The 22,645-nt window shown below is 42.7% G+C and overlaps 1 protein-coding gene across 4 annotated transcripts; it reads right to left on the minus strand.

Annotated features, from left to right (window-relative positions):
- Window positions 1–12,524: 12,524 nt before the first annotated feature.
- tbx3a (T-box transcription factor 3a) lies at window positions 12,525–21,712 on the minus strand. Of its 4 annotated transcripts, none has more exons than XM_037118374.1 (7): window positions 20,492–21,712; window positions 18,948–19,215; window positions 18,356–18,502; window positions 17,120–17,196; window positions 16,461–16,618; window positions 15,355–15,995; window positions 12,525–14,335 (listed from the first exon to the last, which is right to left on the minus strand). In XM_037118374.1, exons 1-7 carry the CDS (start codon window positions 20,869–20,871, stop codon window positions 13,886–13,888), a joined length of 2,121 nt encoding a protein of 706 aa, XP_036974269.1. In that variant the 5' UTR covers window positions 20,872–21,712; the 3' UTR covers window positions 12,525–13,885. The 4 variants fall into 4 exon arrangements, with proteins under 4 accessions (XP_036974269.1, XP_036974267.1, XP_036974268.1 ...); XM_037118372.1 differs by having other exon boundaries at window positions 16,461–16,672; XM_037118373.1 differs by having other exon boundaries at window positions 18,933–19,215.
- Window positions 21,713–22,645: the final 933 nt, after the last annotated feature.

The raw sequence follows: 22,645 nt of genomic DNA on the forward strand, positions 1-22,645 counted from the left end.
TGTGAGCCTGAAACCAGACTTACCACTAGGCAGTCCACTGCAATTGCCTGGGGCCCCGGGATTTCCAGGGGCCCCCAAACTCATAAACTCATAATGTCTTGAAAAATGATTAATAAAGTTGTCTTCGATTTAAAGCACTTACTATTGTTTTAGTCTTAATTCGCGCTTAATCTATCGTGATTGTTTTGACTGCTCCCCCTCTCCCTTCTCATGCAATGGACTATTCCATGTTACTGCACATGTACAGTGTGGATTCAGGAAGAAGGTAGCAAAACAAACTAGTTGGCGCGGTTTTGAGAGGTTTTGAGTCGAGAAAAATTAAGCAGAGTTACGCTAGTGAAGCGGAGAAGAGGAGAAGGCGAGAGGAAAGCAAACAGTTTTTTTTAAAATCAGAAATACCGAAGGTGTCAACCTTTTTTCGAGTGACACCGAATGTAGCCGTAGGTACTCGACAACACCAAGAGCCAGAAACTCTCGTTAGTAGCACTGCTGCCAGTGTCAGCTGAGGAGGAGATGAAGTGGAGGGGGACACGAGTGACGCTTTTCATCACAAAAATGTGAGTACTAAAGCAGTCGAAATGTTAAATTATATTAAATATTTTTAAGTGTTCTTATCAATTACAGTAAAAGCTTTGAGATGATTCACTTGTTAGATAATAATCCTCAAGAAGGATTTTTACGCTACAACGGCCAAGAAGGTCATTGACCGTTTCCAAATGTATATGTTTATATGTGCAATAACTTTGCTGAATGAGAAAATGCAGTACTGCTGTTAACTTACCTGACTTTTTCAAAAATTGTCTGTATTTGAGTTTAGAATAGTTTTTATATAAATTACACAAAAGACAAAGAAAATATATGATTTATCTATTTCGGCCATAAGCGGTCGTATTGACCGCACATAATTTCGTGGGGTTTTCTGCTCTCATTGTCTCTCTTGTCTCCAACTTTGTTAGCGGTCTCCAGCTGCGCTTCTTTGCAAATTTACTTGTAAGTTAATTAGTTTGTATTATATAGCCTGGTCGGCACCATGGGCAAATAAAAACGGGAATTTCCCCTCCGTGAAACAGCGAACGGTTCAACACAGTGGGGTGATGCGACTCTGACTGCCTACTGGGGAAAGCTGAGGAACAATGTCTGCATCCTGAGCACCCTGCACACAGGTGTGGGCACCTTTAGCGGGGCGAAGGCAAAACCAGAGTCTGTGATTTACAACAACAGCACGAAGTATGACGAGGACGTCCCGGACCAGATGCGCGGGCGAGTCCGTCAAAGGCGGTACGCGAAGATGGCCAGTGTCATCTATAACCTCCTCGACCTGGCTGGGATCAATGTCCGCATCTTATTCAAGGAGCACCAGCAGCAGGAGAGCCCGGAGGAAAGTCCTGCAGCAGCTGGCAGAGGAGCTGAAGGCAGAATACACGGAGGGGAAAGGAGCCGCGGCAGTCGGCACAAGGTGGGCAGCAGCGGAAGCAACCACCGCGGCAGCAGCAGCAGTGGCAGACACGGACACGGAGGCAGTGCCGGTCCGAAAGAGCTGCAAACAAAACCAAACGTCGGACACTTGAAATGCCACAAGCCCGTGTGTGGTAACTGACCAGTGATCACAACGGCTCTTTGTTTTTGTTTTAGATCAGCTCGTTTCCAGCTTTTTCGATTATTATTATTATTATTATTATTATTATTAATAATAATTTTATTGGGGGCTGCACAGTGGCCCAGTGGCTAGCACTGCTGCCTCACAGCTAGAAGATCGCCGGTTCGTGTCCCGGTTGGGACGCCTGGGATCTTTCTGTGTGGAGTTTGTATGTTCTCCCTGTGCAAGCGTGGGTTTTCACCGCGTACTCCGGCTTCCTCCCACAGTCCAAAAACATACTGAGGTTAATTGATCATTCTAAATTGTCCGTAGGTGTGAATGAGAGTGTGGTTGTTCGTCTCTATGTGTAGCCCTGCGATAGACTGGCGACCTGTCCAGGGTGTCCCCTGCCTTCGCCCTAAGTCAGCTGGGATAGGCTCCAGCCCCCCCGCGACCCTGCAGAGGATTAAGCGGCGTACATATAATGTGTACAGATGATGGATGGATGGATGGATAATTTTATTGTATATTAAGTGTTAAAATAAAATGTTTCATAATCAAATAAGTAGCCTAACTTTTAATAGTTAATTTTCTTGTTCTGAGTTTTCTCTATTAAAATCTTGTGTAAATACATGCAATAATTACGGTTTACTATGTGCAATGATATGAATATTGATAAATGTATAAATAAACTTGTTAAAATGTACATTTTGGTATTATTTCGTTATTGTTTTTAAATATCATGACACAATGAATGGATTCATCACTCAGTTGGGTATTTACATACAGAGATTATAGAGTTTAAAATCTAGCGGTCAAAGTGACTTGCAGCCATTCTAGTAGTATTGGAATTCTGTCTCTCCTAGTGTTAAGGACTTTATCCAGCTCAACTAAGTAGTAACACAAGATACAACAATATTGAGGCTGAACCTACTTGCTGCTGCCCGCATTGAAGACCTTGTGTTGAGGTGAGAATAAAACTTTTGTCAGTGCAGTACGGGGATGTGAAGGGCCCCAATGACTGGGTTTGCCTTGGGCCCCGAAATGACTATATATACCCTTGTTGGTGTATTAATATTGATAGTTGCATGCCCCGGGATGATCACAATAATTTAAAAGCCATTTTATCACACACACAATGCCACACATGTCACAACTGGAATAATTTAGGTTTCCGGGAAATGTGTACAGATGCTTGCAACATGGGCTGCACATGATCATGCTGCAACATGAGGTGATGGCAGCGGATGAATGGCACAACACTGAGCCTCAGGGTCTTCTCACTGTATGTCAATGCATTTTGCATTCAAACTGGCATCACTAAAACACACCTGTGTTTGCTGTGCGTATTTCTGGCTGCCCATACCGTAAACCCTGAGCCGCCATGGGGCACTCCATTCAAAACACTGATATCAGCAAACACACATTGTCTGCAATGTGCCCGGTACAGAGAAAACAGGGACCACAAGCATACAGATGAGCCTCCTGATATGCTTTCTGACAGTTTCTTTAGTTTTGCATAAGCTTTCCAGGTGGCTGGTCTCGGATGCCCTAGCAGGTGTGGGAGCTGGATATAGATGTGCTGTGCTGGCAGGTTGCAGGTGGTGTGTGGTTGTGGTGCTGGTTGGATGTACTGCCAAATTCTTGGAAACGGCAATAGAGACAGCTTATGGTAGTGAAACAGCTCTGGTGAACATTCCTGGAGACAGCGAGCCAACTCCACACTCCCTGAAAACGAGCTACATCTGTGGCATTGTGTTGTGCGATGAAACTAAACGTTTTAGAGAGTGTGTTTATTGTGATCTGCCAGAGGCTCACCTGTGCTCTAACCACGCTCACTGACATAGATTTGTGTGCATAAAAAAGGCAACTTGTTAAAATGTTAATAAAAGCCTGTTTATGTTTTGGTTAAGAGTGAAACATGAGTGTGTTAATTTGCTGACATATACTCAATTGAATACAGTACAAAGACAATATGTTTTTATGTTTTTACCTCCACCTTCGTTGAGTTTTGTAAGTAAATACCTATTGTGAATTTGATGCCAGCAATACATTTCAGACAAGTCGGAACAGGAACAACAAAAGACTTAAAAATTGTGGGAATACCTTCATAACACCTGTTTGCCTTCGGAAAAACATTCTACTGGTAAACAGGTTTATTGGTAACAGGTGATAGTATCGTGATTAGGGAATGAAGGAGCGATCCCCCATAGGCTCAGTCATTTACGAGCCAGGATGGGAGGAGCCACCACGTTGTCAAACACCTGATTGCATAAAGGATATCACTGCATGGGTTTGGGAACACTTTGTATAACCATTGATTTATCGGTAAACACAGTTTGATTGCTTTGCACCAACACATAACCAGTGAGTGTTCAAGTCCAGGATGTTTTTTTTTTTTTTTTTTAAAAGACTGCTTTTACTACACATCATTTTGGATGTTGCTCTTTGAAGTTGAAGTTTATTTTTTGTATCCTATGTCCTCAACTTTCTGCTATAGATAGATAGATGATGGACGGGTGTGTATGAAGTAACCAGAAAACTCTTTGAGAAAAAGGAGACCTTGGAAACGTGATATCAATTTTGAAGAAAGTGACTGGGGTGTGACCCAGGCTGCAGTCAACTCAGAGGAAGTGAATGCGCGTGTGTGTATGTGGGCAGATGCTTCCTCGCCATTAGAGGCTCAATGCGTGTGAATGTGTTTGAATAAAATACAATTAATGCATTTCCTTGATATTCTTTGAATAGAGGCACATGTGCACAACTTGAAATCCATTTGCACAATTGTGCGTGCATCCGTCTGTGTTTGCGGCGAGCCTTCCTTCTAATCTGCCAGCCAGCGGTTGTATATGAAGTGCTGCTGATGGCGGAGACTATTAGGCCTGTGAAGGGGAGAGTTGGCTGTCTTCTCCTGTGCCCCACAGCTCATTTAAACTTCCAGCCGGTGGTAGAGATTAAACGTCTTCTCTTCGGAGGGATTCTGTGGCTAGACTCGGGCTGCTATTTAAGAAACTTGAACGAGTGAAAAGCATGTAAAGAGCCCATTTAGTGTAAGACAAAAAAGTAGCAGCGGGTTTGCAATGGGCAAACAATGCATCATGCCTCACACGACATACCACACATGTGGCCGGCTTTTGCTTATACATCTGGCATCTTTTAGGGTTTGCATATGTCAGGTTTATATGCCATAATATTGAAATTGGAATTTCCTTGATGATAATATGTCCAAACCATTATGTGATTTGTATCAGTCATGTTATTGGAAATATTTCAAATGGATCTTCTTTGCTTTAATCTCTACTGGTTCAGTGCCTCTTTTGCACACTTTCTGTAAATGGAGGAAAGACATATTAATAATCATCCAACTAGTATGTTTATTTGAAAAACATTAAGAAATCCCCATCAAAATTTACAAAAAAACGTAAAATTGCTGTACTCATCTTTGGAATTTAGAAATCTCACGATATATAGAATAAATTCTGACATAATAAACAAAATATGTCGTATGACGTAGCTGAGATATGTTTGGATTTTTGTTAAGCGCATGCATCCAGTGATGGAATGTAACTAAGCACATTTACTGAAAGACAGAACTTGCATTTGTTATGTACAGTTTTGAGGTGCTTCTACTTGGCTTGAGTATTTCCATTTTCTGCTACTTTATACTTCCCCTCCACTACATTTCGAAGAAGTAATCCTGGCTTTTTGTACCTTTACTCTACTGCATCTATTTTGTAACTTTACTTACTAGTTGCTTTGCTGATTGCATGCTGCATCAGAGCCAAAGTAACACATTTTGAAATGAATTTAACAGCAGTCGGATAGAAAAACACCACTTCCGATTATCAGAAAAATGTGGGATAATTGGCCGAGCCGATAATTGGTCCACCTGTACCCGTACATGAATAGATATATGAACAGTTTTACTCGCACTTTTCATACGTAAGTACATTTATTGCCAGACAATTAATTTAGAGAATTAAACACATTTAATGTCCGATACTCATTGTAGGAGTGACTTTCACTGAAAGACAGTCACCGTTGGGTGTGCGGAGAAGTCGGTCTTCAATGACGTCATAGGAAATGATGTGATGATTATGTACTAATTTGACAGACAAGAATGTTTTTCTCCGCAGCAGACAGCAAAGGTGGCCACCAACACGCTACAGGTCGAAGCAGCCACAGCCACTGCAAGGAGATGAAGAGGGTGAGAAACTCCTCAGACTCTATTTTAAAATCTCAAAAGTTGGTGAGTTGCTGAACTAGGTGAATCTCAAACTGTGTGAAACGCTGTCTACAACAATTTTTCCGATTTTCGTTTGGACCTACATTGAGCATACTTAGTGCTGATCTGCCTGTTTGTCGCTGAGACTCCAGTCTGCAGTGTCGTTCATAAAGTTGACTGATGAACCAGAGAATCACTGGGCTTCATGATCAAAGAATGTTTTTATATCATATGGACCCCATACTTCCTGTGTCTATGCTTTATCCAAGGAATATTTCAACACAATTTCTTTACTTTTACTCAAATATAACTTTTGGGTACTTCTCCAATTTCTCCTTCTTCTATCTAAATGGCTGTGTATGAATCCATTTAAGAAAAACACCCTTGCCTTGTCATGATTTACACACAGATACAACACATGGCTGTAATTTTCACAGCATGTGGTCATAGTGATTGCTTGGTGGATACTGTTTCCATTTTTCCCCCACATTTTTTTTGCATATTTTGCACCCATGAAGACTGAAGGATAATTACTCCAAGGACGGATGAAGTGAACCAGCCTAAGAGAGCTGCACACAACTCGTGAAGTGCCAGAATCTTTTATACAAATTTATCCGTATAAAAAAAATTCCTTTATTAGTCCGGCAAATGGGGGAAAAATTGTGCGTCACAAATGAACATTTTAAAACCTGAAGACATTTATCTTCAGTGGAACGACGGACAGCACAAACAGACGGTTTCTGCATTATTCCAAATTTGAGTATCAAAAGATGAAGCACAGCTACATAATGCAGTAAGACGAGGACTGGTGTGAACAACAGATTCTTGCAGTATCATGTCGTTGAGCAAGCTATAACACACCTTGGCAGCCCCGGGGCCGAGGCATCACAACTGAGTAGAATTGCAGGTGAAAGCAGAAGAAATGGAGGATTTAACTGACTGACAGGTAGATATGCCGGTGAGCCGCGAATGCGTTAGAATGATGTAACTAGATCCTCAGAAGTGACAACATCAAAGTCGGGTTTACTCCTCCCGGGGCCTTTTCCTTTCAAACAAACAGTCACGGAACTCACACTGTCTTTCAACAACTTCTTAGAAGTCGCAATATTTCGTTGGCACCTTCTGTTTTCATGTTGATTTCAGTCCTGGCACACACGCTTGTTATTTCATTTATTTATTTACACAGCATACAGCCCATGCAAATGAACATCCTGACTGTCTTGTACGCATCAGGTCAGTTTGGTTGAAGGGCATTGCAGAAATAAATCACATTACTGATGCACTGCTTGATTTATTATTGAGCAATTATATCCCCAATCATCTCCGAAAGCATGTGTAAATAATCATTACAGGCATGTCAGACTGAGCTGAGAACATTAAGATTAACGCTGTTCAGAGGCATTAACACACAATGGTAATCATAATAATGACTGTAATATTCACAACAATAATCATATAAAAGAATTAAATGTTTTGAAGTGTACCATAACTTATTTTACATCAATAAATATGTTTGTATATTTTAACTTCCCAAAACAATAAAAAAAAAACTTTGGAGTTAAACATAAAATATCTTCATCTTAGCCTGCACACGTTAAGTTTATGAGTGACACATCTGAATTCTACCTCTCAGTGGTGATGTGTTGACCTGATGAGAATAAGAACAGAAAATGGCACTCAGCTGTCGCGGGGACTTGGGTTCTGCCCAGTCGCAAACATCACAGTTGTTGTTGTTGCAGCTTTCCCATTATCTGAAGTATTGTTGTGTTTTCTGAAAAGTTATTCTGACATGTTGAGTAGTTCATTCAAAACTTTTTTTTTTTTTTATATATATATATAAAATGTTGTTGTCTTTTCTAAAATGTTGATGTGTTTTCTGAAATATTGCATCGTGATCCTCAGGGCCTTGTTCTGTATTTAACCCTCCGCCTTCCTTGTGTGTCCTTTTTCTTTCGAGTGGTAGTGAAAAGAAAGACGGAAATAGACAATAAATTGGGCCCCACCACTCCTCTCGTTAAGTGCCAATTCATGATCTGACCTTGTTCAGTTAAAACCTTTTTTCAAGCAGCAGCTCCTGAAACAAACTGCCCAGATTACTTTTCTGTAGTAGTATTCTTTGGACACTAGAGTGTGCTGCTACTTCATATAAGAATGAGCCGCCGTAGCAAGAAAAAAATGTACGTACACAGACAAGGCAGACTGAAGTAGAAAAACATTGATGCTGCCGTAAAAGGAAAGTGTATAATGTCACAACGTGATCATTCCCAACCGGTCTGGCTGTCTCGGTCTTCTGTACGATGATTTTTGATGTGCAAAATGTTTATTACTGATGTCACAGAAAAAAGGGATCTACCTGTTTTTTTTTTCATGCAGCATTGTTGTGAGGTTGCTGCTTTTAGACAGTTTCACAGCCACTTCTAACTAGCAGTTTTTCAAGGGCAAGATGTCTTTAAACTTTAAAACTTTTTTATTTCTTTATTTTTTTTTAATCACAAATAACACAATGGATATGTGTGAATTCAGTGGGATGAAGATGCAACAGAAAAAGAAAAGAATTAGAATAACAGTTGTGAGAATTTTGTACCACACCAATAACACAGTCTTTATGAAAAACTTGCTTTTTTGCATCAAATGATCCCTCTGTGCTGATTGCTTACACCACACCAGCTGATCACGTCAAACAAAAAGGCCCAACAGGACACATAAATGCATGTGATGAGGGTGTTTCTCTGTCCTCTGTGTGTATGAAGAGTAAATAATCTACCAGCAATATCATAAACATTCCTTTTCCTGCAGACCAGCAGTGGGACTATGTTGGGAACAATGCATTGTTAACAGACTGCTAGACCTCTTAAAAATAGCCCCCGACACACCTACTATTTCATTCATAAAATCAAAGAAAAGAAAAACAGAAACAAAAAAAAAAAACAAAAAACCATAACACTAAAACTGTAAACAAACCAGTGGAGGGGTTTTAAAAGCTGAGCTGTAATTGTTCTTGGAGCAGCGGTCCGGGCCTCGGTCACGTCTGTTTACAACAGATCCTGCTTGCTATAAAGAAAAAACTTTCTTGAATACATCTAAATTGAGTTAACCACCTTTTCTCTACACGTTAACTGTCGATGCAGTTATAAACTTTTATAGTACAAATTTAAAATGCCAAATTTAAGGAATTCTTGAAGTAATTGTATGTGGCTGGTCAAAGTCACTATAAACAGAGATTTATTTTTAAAGTGACTGTAAAACGTGATTTAAAAGACAAGTTAGACTTTTGTCTAGAGGTTGTTTCAAGGGTTTTGATGTTATATACAGTGACTTTGAAGTTTTTTTCTTTGTCAAACACTGGTGTGACAAACACAAGACACTTGCTTGAAAAGAACATCCTTACTCGATCCAAAAGCTGAGACAAAATGAAGAGACCTGATATCAAATTTGTTAAATGACCAAAAAACGGAATAACTTTAAATAAAAACAAATCCAGTGATGCCTACATCAACATTGTAATAAAAGCAAAGAGCTAAACATCCCACTTTCTTACATTCACACACGCACGGACACACCTTTCCAACTCCAATGTAATTTATGGTCTATTCAGCAGTATCTCATATTAGAGTTCATGTTGAAACACATTCTTTGGAATGCAAGTTGATGTAGGAATCATCTCCATCATTAAGGCTGGATACAGATTTCACCACAATACATTAACCTCCACTTATTTTGTTTTCCTGTCGCCTAAGTCACAAGCAGTTATTTAAGATCGATCACTGGTGATTGAAACTTACCTCTGCAAGCTTGTCACACAGTCTGCTCTTTACTAACAGACTGGCATCAAGGAGAAGGTTACAGTAAATCAGTAAACATCCCAGCTGGGTTTGTACAATACAAATTGCATGGGTTATTTCTGTATATGTGTGTGTGTGTGTCTATATATATATATATATATAATATACTGTTTAGTTGTATTCATATACAGAAATAACCCATGCAATTTGTATTGTATTGTAGTTGTATTTATCTTAGTATTGTATTTATTTTGTTGAATTTCTTTTTATGCTGTTATGCGTGTGTGTATATATGTAGGCCTATATGAATGTTTTTGCTGCACTTGTTGTTTTGTGTTTAGTTGTTTTTATTTTCATTTTTATAGTTGTATATGCTTATTAATGCGCGCGCGCGCGCGCACACACACACGCACACACACACACACACACACACACACACACACAAATATGTGTGCAGATATTAACCTTCACCTTGATGCCAGTTACAGAGTATGTTACAAAGAGCGTGTGTGTGTGTTAAATTGTACTTATTTGTGTAGAGTTCTGCTTATTAGTTTCATACAAACGGAGTCTCGTGGGGAATGAGTGATGCTGCATGTGCGCACTGTAGCTTTTAGTTGAGTGGAGAAATGCATTTTATTTAGACAAAACCTTCAGAATTACAGATTAATTAAATCAGCTGCGTAATCCCACGAGAAAGATTCAGACAATAGCCGGTCCAGTCCGTCGGTGAAGTTTAAGTCGCAGTAAAGGCTTTCCAGTCGTTCGTGATTTCGTGCCGCTAGATGGCGCTATTTACCCGCGACATTACCTTTGAAGCGGAGCAACCTGTTAGACAGGTCTGTCAATCCAGCACTAGAGACCGAGCCTCGTGAGCAGGAGAGCATTTCTTCTAATACCGTGCACACAAACTTGTCAAAAAATTCGAGGCTTTTGACGCGAGATCTTAAAAATATCATATTTTATTTAGTTTGACAGCACACCGTGGGGCGAAGGGTCAAAACTGTGGAGCAGCAGATATTCAACAAAATAAGTGGCACGCAACAGGCGGAGGCCCTGACGCACAGAATCCGCGAAGATGCGCACTTCAGAATAAATATTGAACAGTCTGTAATTTGTGTTTATATTAAACTTTATTTCAAAACCCCTATAACAGCCTCATTACTGTTCCACATATATATCTATATATTTATTTGTTGAAATATATACGAAGACTTCAAGTCTTAGGAAATACACGTTTTGCACACACTACATTTAGTTTCTAGTTTCTTATTTCAAATTGTATTTTATTTTAATTTATCGCAACTTCTCGCAGTCGTAGCCTGACTGTGGTCCGCACTGTGGGATCAGGACATTCGGGTACATTGTTATTGAGCAGCCACACCAGTTTAAATAAAGATACAGACTGTTTTTTGTTGTTGTCTCAACTCCAATGGAACTCAATTATTAATTGCGCAGTGCTTTAACAGCGATCCAGTGCCGCGCATTAAGAGCATTTACAGTAGCTGTGTGACCAGTTCAGACAGTCCTTATCACTAAACCCCCACCCTCCCTCTCACCGAGATGTCACCCAGGACTTGTCCTTTGGTTTGTTATGCTGCGTTGCTGTTCCTGAACCGGAGCTGTAGCCGCTTGGGGGCGTCCTATCTTGGTTTGATTACAGACGCATCGTCGCCTTCCGTGCAATAAAAATGGAAGATATGCCCATCCAAGGCGCCAGGTGAGCAATAAGACAGAGCAATTGAGACAGCTTGTGTCATGTTTACACCTATTCGCCAGCGCCAGGCCTGCTACACATTAACCAGACAATATACAAATAAAGATATGCTGTTGATAAACGCGCGACTCGAGGTGCAATCGAGAGGTTGATACGAGGCGGCGTGAGGGGAGGGGGGGTTGTCCAAGAAGCGTAACGTCTTCAGAGCGACGCATCAGCAGTGTCAGCTCCAACTCGCACACCTCACTTTTCAACAGTAACATTAAAAGAAACAGAAAAAAAAAACAACGCGTGCTTTTGTGTTTTTTGGGGGGGTGACCTCAAATTACATCTTGGTCAACGTGATAAAACGCGTGTCGACAAACAGGCTCACCTCTGAAGAAACAGCGGCCTTTCTCGTGCGTAAAATCGTTCCAGAAATACATTTCAGGATTTTTTTTTTTTTTTTTTTTAATTAATCCGTTTCCATTATCACGATGAACACTATCAGCTCCAGCTCACGTTAAAAACGCCCATAGACTTTTGCTGGACGCCAGTGAGGCCCATAAAAGAAAACAATTATGGCGCATGTCCAGGTAGGAATCCCAGGTATGATCCGTGGGAGCTGAGAGGATCTCCGGTGCGCTCTGCGTTATCTTAATTGGACTCTTTAAAAAGGAGGGCCAGCGCGGATGTCTCCACGCTAGTTCACTGAAGTGGAGTGAAGTGGGCAAAGAGACTTTCTTTCACCTCCCCGAAACTCGAGCAGAGACATGGCGGCAGGTCGCATCAATCTTGAATTTGCGCATTTAAATGTACATACATTTAAAAAAACAAAAACAAAACAAAACAAAACAAAACAAAACAAAAAAAACAACAACAACCAAGACGTCTGCATTGGCATGAAAGCGAGGGACTCACACTAAGAAAAAGAATATGGCATTTCAATATTTTATTGAAACTTTCAAGAACACGATGTCGATGTTGTAAACTAGACATAACTCCAAATACAACATAACCCATTGACAACTTAAGAAAACACAAAAGAAACCTTCATATTTTTTGATTATGCGGCACTTTTACGATCAGGTTCGCAAAGTATTTTTAATAACAAAACAAACAAAACAAAACAAAAAATAGTCCACTTTTGTCACACTGAAACGATACTTCTTTTTGCTCTTGTCAGAAAAAAAAGTTTTTTTTTTTTCAAGCCATTGGTGCAGTGCGTTGTCGCTTTTTCATTCGTTTTTTTTTTCTTTTTTAAAAAACAGTAGCACTTCACACACGGGGGACAACAAATGAAAAGTACAATGGCACATGAGTGTGAATAACTAGCTCAGTGGATATTTGGGGGCGGGGGAGGAGTTAAAGTCCATATTTTTTTTAAAGAGGGGGTAATAAATGCAAGATGGCAACAAAAGGATAACAGCCCACAAACTATCTTTACACAGGTATATCGACAATAAATTAAGAACATATCCCTAGAAACAAACTACTCCGTTGTATTTACACGCAATAACAATATGAAATAATTACATAAATATTTTATATATCCCTATGTACACCTTTTAATCAATACTTCCTTTCATTTTTTTTTCATGTATTTTTTTGTAATATTTCAATTTCTGCTTCCCTTTGCCTGTTGGACACTTGGGGCTGGATTCCGCATGCTCGGATCATGTTTGTGTAAAAAAAAAAGAAAAAAGAAAAAAGAAAAAAAGAGGTCCTGATCTGATTTCATGAAGGAAAAAAAAACATATGTTGGAAACAGTTTTGGAAAGAAGAAACAAAGGGGCACGTGTTGATTATTTTCAGGTAGAATTAAAACATAATGTTTGTATACTTTTCGTTTCAGTTTTTTAGTGTTAAATTAACATTCGTTGGGGTTGTTTTTGGAGGAGGAGGAGGCATGCAACATTTGGCCAATGGATCAATTGAAAGTGTACAACAAAATACAGCAGTCTTTATAAAGGTAGGTGAGACGGAAGTGAAATCAAATCAAGTTCAAATCAATTCAATTCAGAGTGCATATATATATAAAAAAAACCACATTTCTCCTCATGTAAGGGATAAAAAGTTAGGAGAGGGGACACAGCAGCAACTTCTCCTAAATCTGTCGAGTCACACCCATGCCAAACTTTATTTTTAAGTTTTTTTTGTTTTTTGTTTTTTTTGAAATTTTCAATACTTGTACGGTAGGCTATTCAAATGACAGGATTAAAAAGTGTTGTTTGTTTAATTTAACAAAAACAAAAAGAGAAAAAAAAATACATGATGTATATTAAACCAAAGTGCATTTCAGAAACTAAAAAACGTCCAACAGTTCGTGTTTGTTTGTTTTTATATTGATTTTTTTCTTTCTTTTCTTTCTTTCTCTCTCTCTTAAAAAAAAAAACAAAAAAAAAACAAAAAAAAAAAAACAAAAAAAAAAAACAAAAAACCTGCATGGGTCTATGAGGGTGTCCTCCTACTGTGAATGTCTTCATCACCGTCAACACTTTTCACTTTTCATGACAACAACGAAAACGAGAAGCAGGTGGTGTGTTTTTTTAAAAAAAAAGAAAAAAAAAAAAGAAAGGGAAAAAAAAGGAAAGAGAGAGGAACTCCTAGGGGGAGCCGCTCCGGGGCCTGTCCTGATTTGAATCCAGTCCGCTGACCAGGCGCTGGATGCTCTGCAGCTCGTTGGCCGCGTCTTTCTCCGTGCAAGTTTTTGGGGACATGGACACCGAGCCGGAGGAAATGGTGGACGAGTGGCTGGTCACCTCCGATGTGGAATCCAGGGTGACAGCGGACACGGGGCTGGCCGGGACGATGCCCTCTCCTTTCAGCTCGCTCCCGCCGCCGGCCATGGAGGGTATGGCGGTGGTGAGCAGGGTGCTGTCCGGTACCGTCATCGGGAGCGAGTAGGGGTTGTACCTGAGTCGGGGCCGCACTGCGTTCAGGAAGGGGTGCCGGTGCACCGAGGAGGAGGCGGCGGCCGAGGAGGCTGCCGCAGCTGCTGCCATGTACGTGTACGGATAGGGGAACAAACTGCCAAACGGAGACATGGCGATGCCCTGTGGAGAGAGAAGGGGGGAGAGACCGAGCGTGAGCCAGAGAGACGATATCCTAATGCAGCTTTTAATAAGAGCACAAGACGAGAAAGAGAAGAGAGCAGAGAGAGAAATCGTTTTTGGATCAGATGCGTAAGAGAAAAATAACCATCAGAAGTGATCTATTCCCTGTGTCCTGAGGATTCTACACACACACACACACACACACACACACACACACACACACACACACACACTAGCGTTTAGCGATGCCTCATTACAAAAACCCGATGACGCCAACCTGACACTGACGCCAAAACTTGATCCCCAAAAGATCGTGGCAAAAAAAAAAAAAAATCACAACCAGCCTGTCGTGCTCTCAGTGCTTCCATTCACAAATCTAGTCCCAACAAAGTCCTCTGCAGCACAGCATGCGAGCAGCTTTGGTGCCTGTTCAGGAATTTGAAATGCAAATAACGTTAATAATAATAAAAAAGTCTTATTGTCCTGACTGCTGCAATCAAAACGAGAGAAGCTTACAACTCTCGTGTTGACCCTGAATGGGGGAAGAAAAAGACACGCGAGTTGTCTCTTTAAACAAGGCGTTGTTTGCCTATGCGAGCCAACGAGGCGTTCTAATCGACACTGTGGCTACGAAACAGATTTTAATGAGCTCATACCAAAAAAGACTTCAGCTATTGCAAGGTAGTATGTCTGTCAAATCTGGTCTCTCAACATCCGCAACATCGCCAAAGGACAAGAGAAAGGTGATAAAATGCGGTGTCTGACAGCCAAGTCAACCGAAGCGCCCTGCTTTGAATATCAGCCTGTCTGGCAATAAAACAAAATAAACAGCGAGCAGAAAACACGTCCTTCCTCACAATCAGGTTTGCGAGCGCACGCAAACACGGGCACGCTGACGAGAACATTAAAAGTCGTTTTGACACCCTAAATGTGGCACGCGGGCCTCCGAAGCCTGCAGTCTGCTCTGCTGTGCAACCAAACATGTGCTCCACTCGAGGCCCCAGAAAACAGGTTTTTACCTGCGATGCCAAGACATGTTGCTGCAGATGGAAGGGCAGGCCTGGCGCTCCCGTCAAGCTCTGCGCGGAGGATGCCATGCTCGTCGTGTCCATGGTGCTCACCCCTCCCGAGGACACGGCCGCCAATAGTGGGCCCATGCCCGCGGCCATGTTTGAGAACCCCCCCATGTTGAACTGACTGGGGTGCAAGAGAAACGGATGCGCGCTCCCGAGGTGATTGAAAAACTGCTGTCCCGTTAGGCCCGTTGGAAATCCAAAATTATGCAAGTGGCCGTGGCCTATGTGCGGGCTGTCCGTCTGAACGGTCAAAGGCATGAAACTGTCCTTGCCGATCGGCCTGCACTCGTCCGATTTGGGCTGGTCCAGGCTCGGGCTCTTCAAGTCTTCTCCGGAGCGGGTGGTGCTGGAGATGACGGTGATGGGGCTCTGCCGCGAGTCCGCCTGACTCTTCTCAGTCCTGGGACCGCCGTCGCGGTTCCTGCTGCCAGTGTCACTGTTACTAAAGGGGTGCCCCTTAGCCGGGCTCGCCTCGTGATCCTTCCCGTCCTCCGTGGTCGTGGAGATCTTGCTGGAGTCCGGGCCGTCTTTCGTGTGTCCGTCTTTGCTCTCGTCGTCGCTGTCCTCGTCGCTGTCGCAGAAGTCTGTCAAAGCGAGAGGGAGAGGAGGATCAGTTGTCTGTCTGCACATCGTGGAAACAATAACCCCCCCCAGTGATCAGCCACTTTGTGTGCACATGAGGAGTCCACACTGGTGACCAGTAGGAAGAATAAAACAGCTGTTAACATTTTATAGATGTTTTAATTGAGTATATTTTCTCCAGCAGACTGATGTATTGCTTCTGGACAGACAACTGTGTCTTTAATTAGTGATCATATTCATGTTTTCATTAGGTTTCCCTGTTCATCTCAGTGCAGACGACTATCCATTTTTCCAGTGATCATTAAAAGTGCTCCATTAACTGCAACCACTTCAGTTACTTACTTAAAAAAAAAAAAAAAAAAAAAAAAAAAGAGAGAGAACCTGCCACAATAGATATTTTACGACTCTTTTACGCACGACTTGTGGCCTGAGCTGTGACTGACTGTGGGGTCTCCCTGGGCCCTTACCTTTCAGGTGTGGGGGGCCCACGGTGGACACGGCAGGGGACGAGGCCTGGCCGAAGCACTTAAAGGAAGCCTGCTCTCCGGAGGAGTCGTCTGAAGCCCCGTTCTCCTTTTTCTGCTGCTCCTCGTATGAACGCATGGATTGCAGGGCCAGCTGTTTCCTGTTCACACAAGTACCCAGGTTATTACGGGTGGTGATCACACAGCTCTCAGGTCTGAAACAATATCAGGAGCGGGGTGAGCAGTGCAAGGGAAGCTCCAGCCAGAGTGGAGCACCTGAGAAGGAGGAAAGCTCCTCACACAGGTGACAACACGAAATCTGTCACAGAGCCATTTTTGTTTTTGTTGCATTTCAACTTAAAAAAAATAAAAAAAAAATCTTTGGGATACATTCATAATTAAAAAAAATATATAATTAGCAAGTGAATTGGCCTGTTAATGCTATAAGACTTTATGCAGCCATTAAGCTGTTAGAAAACAGGCTCCCTGCGGGTTAATGCGGAAGCTTTGACGTTGCTGTAATCCACAGAGATCAGCCCGTCTCCATGTATACATTTAAACACGTCTAAACATTGTTTCCCCTTGTTTTGTTTGTTTTTTTTGTTTTTAATTTGTATGTTTATTTATTGTTTTTTATATGCAGTGCAATCCCTCTGGCTTACCTCTTTTCCCGCCTTCCATTGCCCGTGTCACGGAACCCTTTGGCGAATGGATTGTGGTCAATCTTCAGCTGGGTTATCTGCAAACAAACGTAAAATATTAGGCCTCTGAAATCTCACTCCCACCACAGTGCTCTCATCCATAGTGAGTCTTTTTTTTTTTTTTTTTTAAAAAAAAAGCGTTTTCCTAAAGCTGGGCCTAATTTCTGCATGTTTACAATAGATAATTGTCCCAACAGGCTGAAACTACTGCATTAACACATTTTTGGGTTTTACAGACAAAACACATAAAAGCAAAACGCGCACGGGGGCAAACACACACACGCGCGCGCACAGAGAAACCCATAAGTCCTTGCACCGGCACCTTTTTTCCATTATGCTAAAATATGCTGTTTTTTCTGTTTTCGTGTGTGTGTGTGTGTGTGTGTGTAAACTTTTTGCAAAAAAAAAACAAAAACTCAACTCCCACACCGCTTCCTCTCTAAGTCTCCGGCAGTGTTAGCGCTGCACATGGAGGAGAGAGAGGGAGGCAGTGATCCCAGCGGTATCAAAAGAGCCGAGAAGATGATTTTTTTTTTTCTCGTTATTTATTTTTTTCTTATGTCTTTTTTGGGAGAATAGAATGTTACCATGCCACTCAGTCTGACACAACCAAAACGCAACAACCCCCCCCCCCCGACCACCCTCCTCCTTTTGAGTTTTTTCTTCTTCTCCATTCAAGCGCACATTGTTGCCCCTTTTTCCCATTTTCTAAACCCCCAACCCACGCGCGAACACACACATGCACGCACATACACATACACACACACACGCACAGAGAGAGAGAGAGAGAGAGAGAGAGAGAGAGGGAGGAAAGAGCGTCTGGGTCTGCGCCAAATCCTTTCCACGTGATTAAATATAAGGAAGACAACCTGTATAACATTCCTCGGAATTATTACTTTTCCTACCACAGGCTGGTGAATGTGGCACTCAAACGCAACATCACCCACCCACCGTCCCCTGCTCTTACCACCACCACCACCACCACCACCACTCACTGCGCCATAATGCTCCACGCTCACGGGCTCAAACCAAATATGACGTCTTTCATATTTTATGACAACAAAATGGTGCAGGGCATGAAAGACAGGGAGGGAAGCGCCTCTGACAGGCGCAGAGGGGACACACGAGCTTTACTTTAGGTAGAGAGAGAGAGAAAAAAAGCATCCAGGATGTAACGTGAAGCCCGATCGAGCTCACCTTGTCATTTTGATAAGCGGTCACGGCGATGAAATCCGTTTCGGGGAAAACGTAAGTCCTGAAGGTGCTGTACGGGAGTTTGAGAATATCGTTGGCCCTCACGATGTGAAAGCGGGGCTGATATTTGTGCATGGAGTTCAGAATGGTCTGCGAACGAAACACAGTGACAGGAGAGTAAATAACATTAGTGCACCGCGTTGCTTTTAAAAAGCAAATCACATCATCATCTTGTCAAATGTTGGGGGGAAAAAAGTATCAAATTATTTTTTTCAAAAAAGAAGAACATCATGCGAAATATATTTTTGTTGTTGTTGTTGTTGAAGATGTAATTATTAGAATTACGTCCCTGCAGATAATTATCAAGCTTAACAATTATAATAATTTTAACACATGCCCCCCCCCCACACACACACACAGACACACTTAAATAAAATCTTAAATCTCGTGGGATTTCCTGAGCTAGAGTAAAAAAAAATAATACAAACAACAACAACATCATCAGCACCAAAAATGCAAATATTGAACACGTGTGGCTGAACTAATAAGGGTATGTTGGTAAATAGGAAAATTGACATACATTAGTTGAACTTACAAATCCATGCTTGTCGGAGATGTTGTTCGTCAGCTTGAGCTTGTGGAAATTGACGACTTTTGACATCCACTGTTCACCAGTCGCCGGACTGTCCGGGTGAATGTACATCCTCTTTGGCATTTCGGGGTCGGCCTTGCCCGCCACCATCCAGCGGGAGTTGTGAAACTTGTACCTGCAGTCGTCAGCTGCTACTATATCCATCAACAGAATGTATTTGGCCTTCTTGTCCAGGCCGGTGCACCTCACTTTGAACGGGGGGAACATCCGTCTGTGTGCCAAAGCAAAAAATAAATAAATAAATAAAAATAAAGAATAAATATGATAAGCACTGATGATTATGATGGTTGGACACGTTAAACTTTGATTAAACGTATTTACGCATTCGTTTTTTTCCACCCCCTCTTAAAAACGAGCCTCTGGTGTTCTGGTGCTCTGAGCGCATCTGCACAACACAACTCAGCCGGCGAAAAAGTGCGCAGGCGTCCCGCAAAACATTTAACTTCAGCGTTCAAATAAATTCATCCCTCGTCTACTTTCTCCCCGGTCGGTGTTTAGGCGACACGTCGACGCCGTTTGGACGGCGTGCTGATTTTTTTCCTTCCTCTCCTAATGCCTCGAGTGGGCCTTTGCACACCGACACGCAGCAGCCATCTTTGTGTCCTGTCACTGTGCTGATGACGAAAAATCATTCAGTCGGTGCCCCCTGCACACCCACGGCGATTTCAATGGAGTAATCCGTCAATGCAGAAAGTTTGGACACGGAAATTAACAATGGGATTATCAGGGAAGCCCGGCGAGGACGCAGCCCCGTAACGCACGCACCCGGGAGTCAGAGCTGCTGTGGCTGGCTTCGTATTTTAAAACACAGCAGCTACAAACTGGTCCCCTCTTTTGTGTTGTTTTTTTATTTATTTATTTATTTTATTAATTTTTTTACAAACATGTTACAGCCAACAACTGCTCTCTACCCACCAGTAAAGATAAAGCCTGGGTTCATTTTAGCACAGCCCCCTGAGTTTGCATGCTGTCTGAGCACACAGGAAGTCTCAGCTTTATCTCACTTTTCCCTTCCAGCTAAAATAAATATTTATAGCTCGCTTTTGGGAGTTTTTTCTTATCATTTATTTATCTTTGGAAAAAAAAAAAATCCTGTAGTGAAAACATATTGCCGGGTAATAAATGTCATATCTACGTGTCAATTTGCGAGACAATTATGCTGCAATCTGAGTTATTAATTCACACACGTTGGACCAATAAAAGTGCGTGAAATCAATAAGTTATCCAAAGGGATTTTTAGAGAAGCACCTCCACAGATATAAACCCCCCAAACACACTTGTAAATATCTGTCTTTGTATAATAACAAATCAGGGGTTATTAATAGGCACAACAGCCTGCTGCCTGCCTGTCAGATAATAAGGTATATGTATATTTTGGGATGCACACACACACACACACACACGCACGCACACACACACACACACACACACACACACACATCTCTCTCTCTCTCTATATATATATATAAAAAAAGTATTTGTTTTACCTTCCGGACTTTGTGATCACCATCTCAGTGCCCCTCTTGTGGAAGAGTTCCCAAAGCTCCTTGGCTTCCAGGTGAACTTTGGGGTCGTCCTCCACCTCCTCCTCAGGCTCCAGAGTCTTCAGAGGCCTGAGGTGGGCGGCCGCAGCCTGGTGCCCCAGCGAAGAGAAGTGGAGGCCGGTCTCCGCGGCTCCCATCAGCTGGTCCATGATCGGCTTTCCCAGGGCGCCAGGCAGAGACAGGGAGCCGCTGTGAGGCAGCGCCAGAGCCGGGAAGAAAGGAGGCTGGTGACCCAGCATTGCACTCATGGCAAATTCCGGACCCCGGTGAGGTATAAACGGATGATATGCCATACTTGATCCTTGTATGACTGGATCTCTCATCAGGAAGTTCAGCCAAGTGCAGGCAACAAACGCAGACGAGTGGCTGGAGGTGAAACACTATTTGCTACAACAACAGTGGAGCCCGCGTACAAGAAGGAGCAGACGGGTAGAAAATAATTAAAAAAAAAAAAAAAACAAAGAAAAGAAAAAAAAAGAGGTCAAAAATGAAGCTGGGAGTTGGCAATCGTCTGGAAATTCCTCCTTCAACTCTGCAGAAATAAGAATCCACTTATTTATTTATTTTTGTTCACGAGTTGCGGCGAAATGTCTTCAGTCGGTCGCTGATTTTTCTTCTTCTTCTTCTCTCTCTCTGGGAATCAGAAGTCCGCACGCAGAGACGTGAAAACGCTCTCCATTAGTCGCCAGAAGTGCTGCGGAGACGGGATTTTTTGTTCAGAGCCTGACGCGCATCGGACACCTCTGTGTGCCTCGCTGGCTTGCGGACATTAGTCGAATTAAACCAACTCGGGTGAGTCACTTAATTGACTGCGGCGCATTCTTTCTCCTTCCGCTGCTGTTTACAATATCGGCATTCCTGTTAAAATGCGTTCCCTCTTATTGGCCTCGGTCCTGCAGCGAGGGCGACGTGTTGAAATATTTCGATAGCGCCGAATAATCCCCCTGCCTTTACTCGCTCCGGACATGCACCCTCACACGCACACACACACTTTATTCCTCCTCTCTCTGTGGCGCGCACACACATTTCAGGCAGAAGACGTGTGCAGAGAAAGGAGTCCGCTGACGGCCAGGGAGAGAGAGCGAGCGAGCGAGCGAGCGAGAGAGAGAGAGCGACAGACAGAGAGAGAGGTGGTAAGGTCCCAGCTCCGTGATTTTCCTAGCGCCTCTGTGGCCCATAGGGCTTCATACTGTATGGATGTGTTGCATGTTACGAGCAGCAGCGCTCCGTTTGATTGGCTCTTTGACGCTTTCGGACCAATTGTGTGGCTGCGTAGGCGTGGTTTTAACAGGTCGGGTGGAGGGGACAGACTTCAGACTTATAAAAAGGTGTTTGGAAACTCAAAAGGGCTTTGCCGTGAAAACACCACCCCTGTCCCGGTCGGTGTTGTGTGAATATGCCAGCGTCGCCGCAGAAGTTTTTTTTTCTTTTTTTTTTTTTTTCCTTTCGCGCCGTCGGTCGGTCCGCGAGCCCCGGCGAGAGGAGGGCTGAGAGCGCGCGGCGGGGGCAGAGCAGAGCCGGGGAGCCGGCACGCTCTGCCCGGCGAGATGTTCTGATGCGTTGGGGCTGCCGACTTCCTCCTCCAGCACCCCCCCACTCCCCCCACCCACTCCCCCCACCCCACAGCACAGCACTCTTATCCCCCTCTCTGTGTGCCCCCGCGAATGTAATTTCACCCATCCATGAATACATTTGTTTGTTTGTTTGTTTTTTAAATAACGATTTAACGGCGCTCGGTCCGCGATGCGCACAGATTTAGCTGCGGCGAGAAGCAGCCGAGCGGCCAACATTTCCTGTAACATCCTCCTTTCAGATCACAGCTCGGGGAAACTATGAGCCGGTGACGGGATGAGGCGCCCGATCATGATGATGATGATGATGATGATGATGAAGTTCATATAACGCCGCTTGATAATTGTTTATTATGACATTTATATTAGTGTATTGATTTTTCTTTATTTCTTTTTTAAAGAATGAAAGTTTCTGTCTTTTATCGTCCTCTTGGACAGTGACGCACGCACATCACACCGTTGTTGCCTCTTTATTCCCACTCTTTTTCCCTTTTCCAGCCTAGATTAAGATTTGAGTCAGCGTTAG

This window comes from Acanthopagrus latus, chromosome 12 (genome assembly GCF_904848185.1).
Source record: "Acanthopagrus latus isolate v.2019 chromosome 12, fAcaLat1.1, whole genome shotgun sequence".
NCBI classification, from domain to species: Eukaryota; Metazoa; Chordata; class Actinopteri; order Spariformes; family Sparidae; genus Acanthopagrus; species Acanthopagrus latus.

Excerpts from the sequence above, each read along its gene's own strand:
- tbx3a (XM_037118370.1), bottom strand. The coding sequence starts at position 20,871 with ATGAGAGATCCAGTCATACAAGGATCAAGTATGGCATATCATCCGTTT. Across the intron at positions 17,197-18,355 it reads CCGCTTATCAAAATGACAAG|ATAACCCAGCTGAAGATTGA; the intron begins GTGAGCTCGATC and ends GTTTGTTTGCAG. Across the intron at positions 16,673-17,119 it reads AATGGAAGGCGGGAAAAGAG|ACCTGAGAGCTGTGTGATCA; the intron begins GTAAGCCAGAGG and ends ATATTGTTTCAG.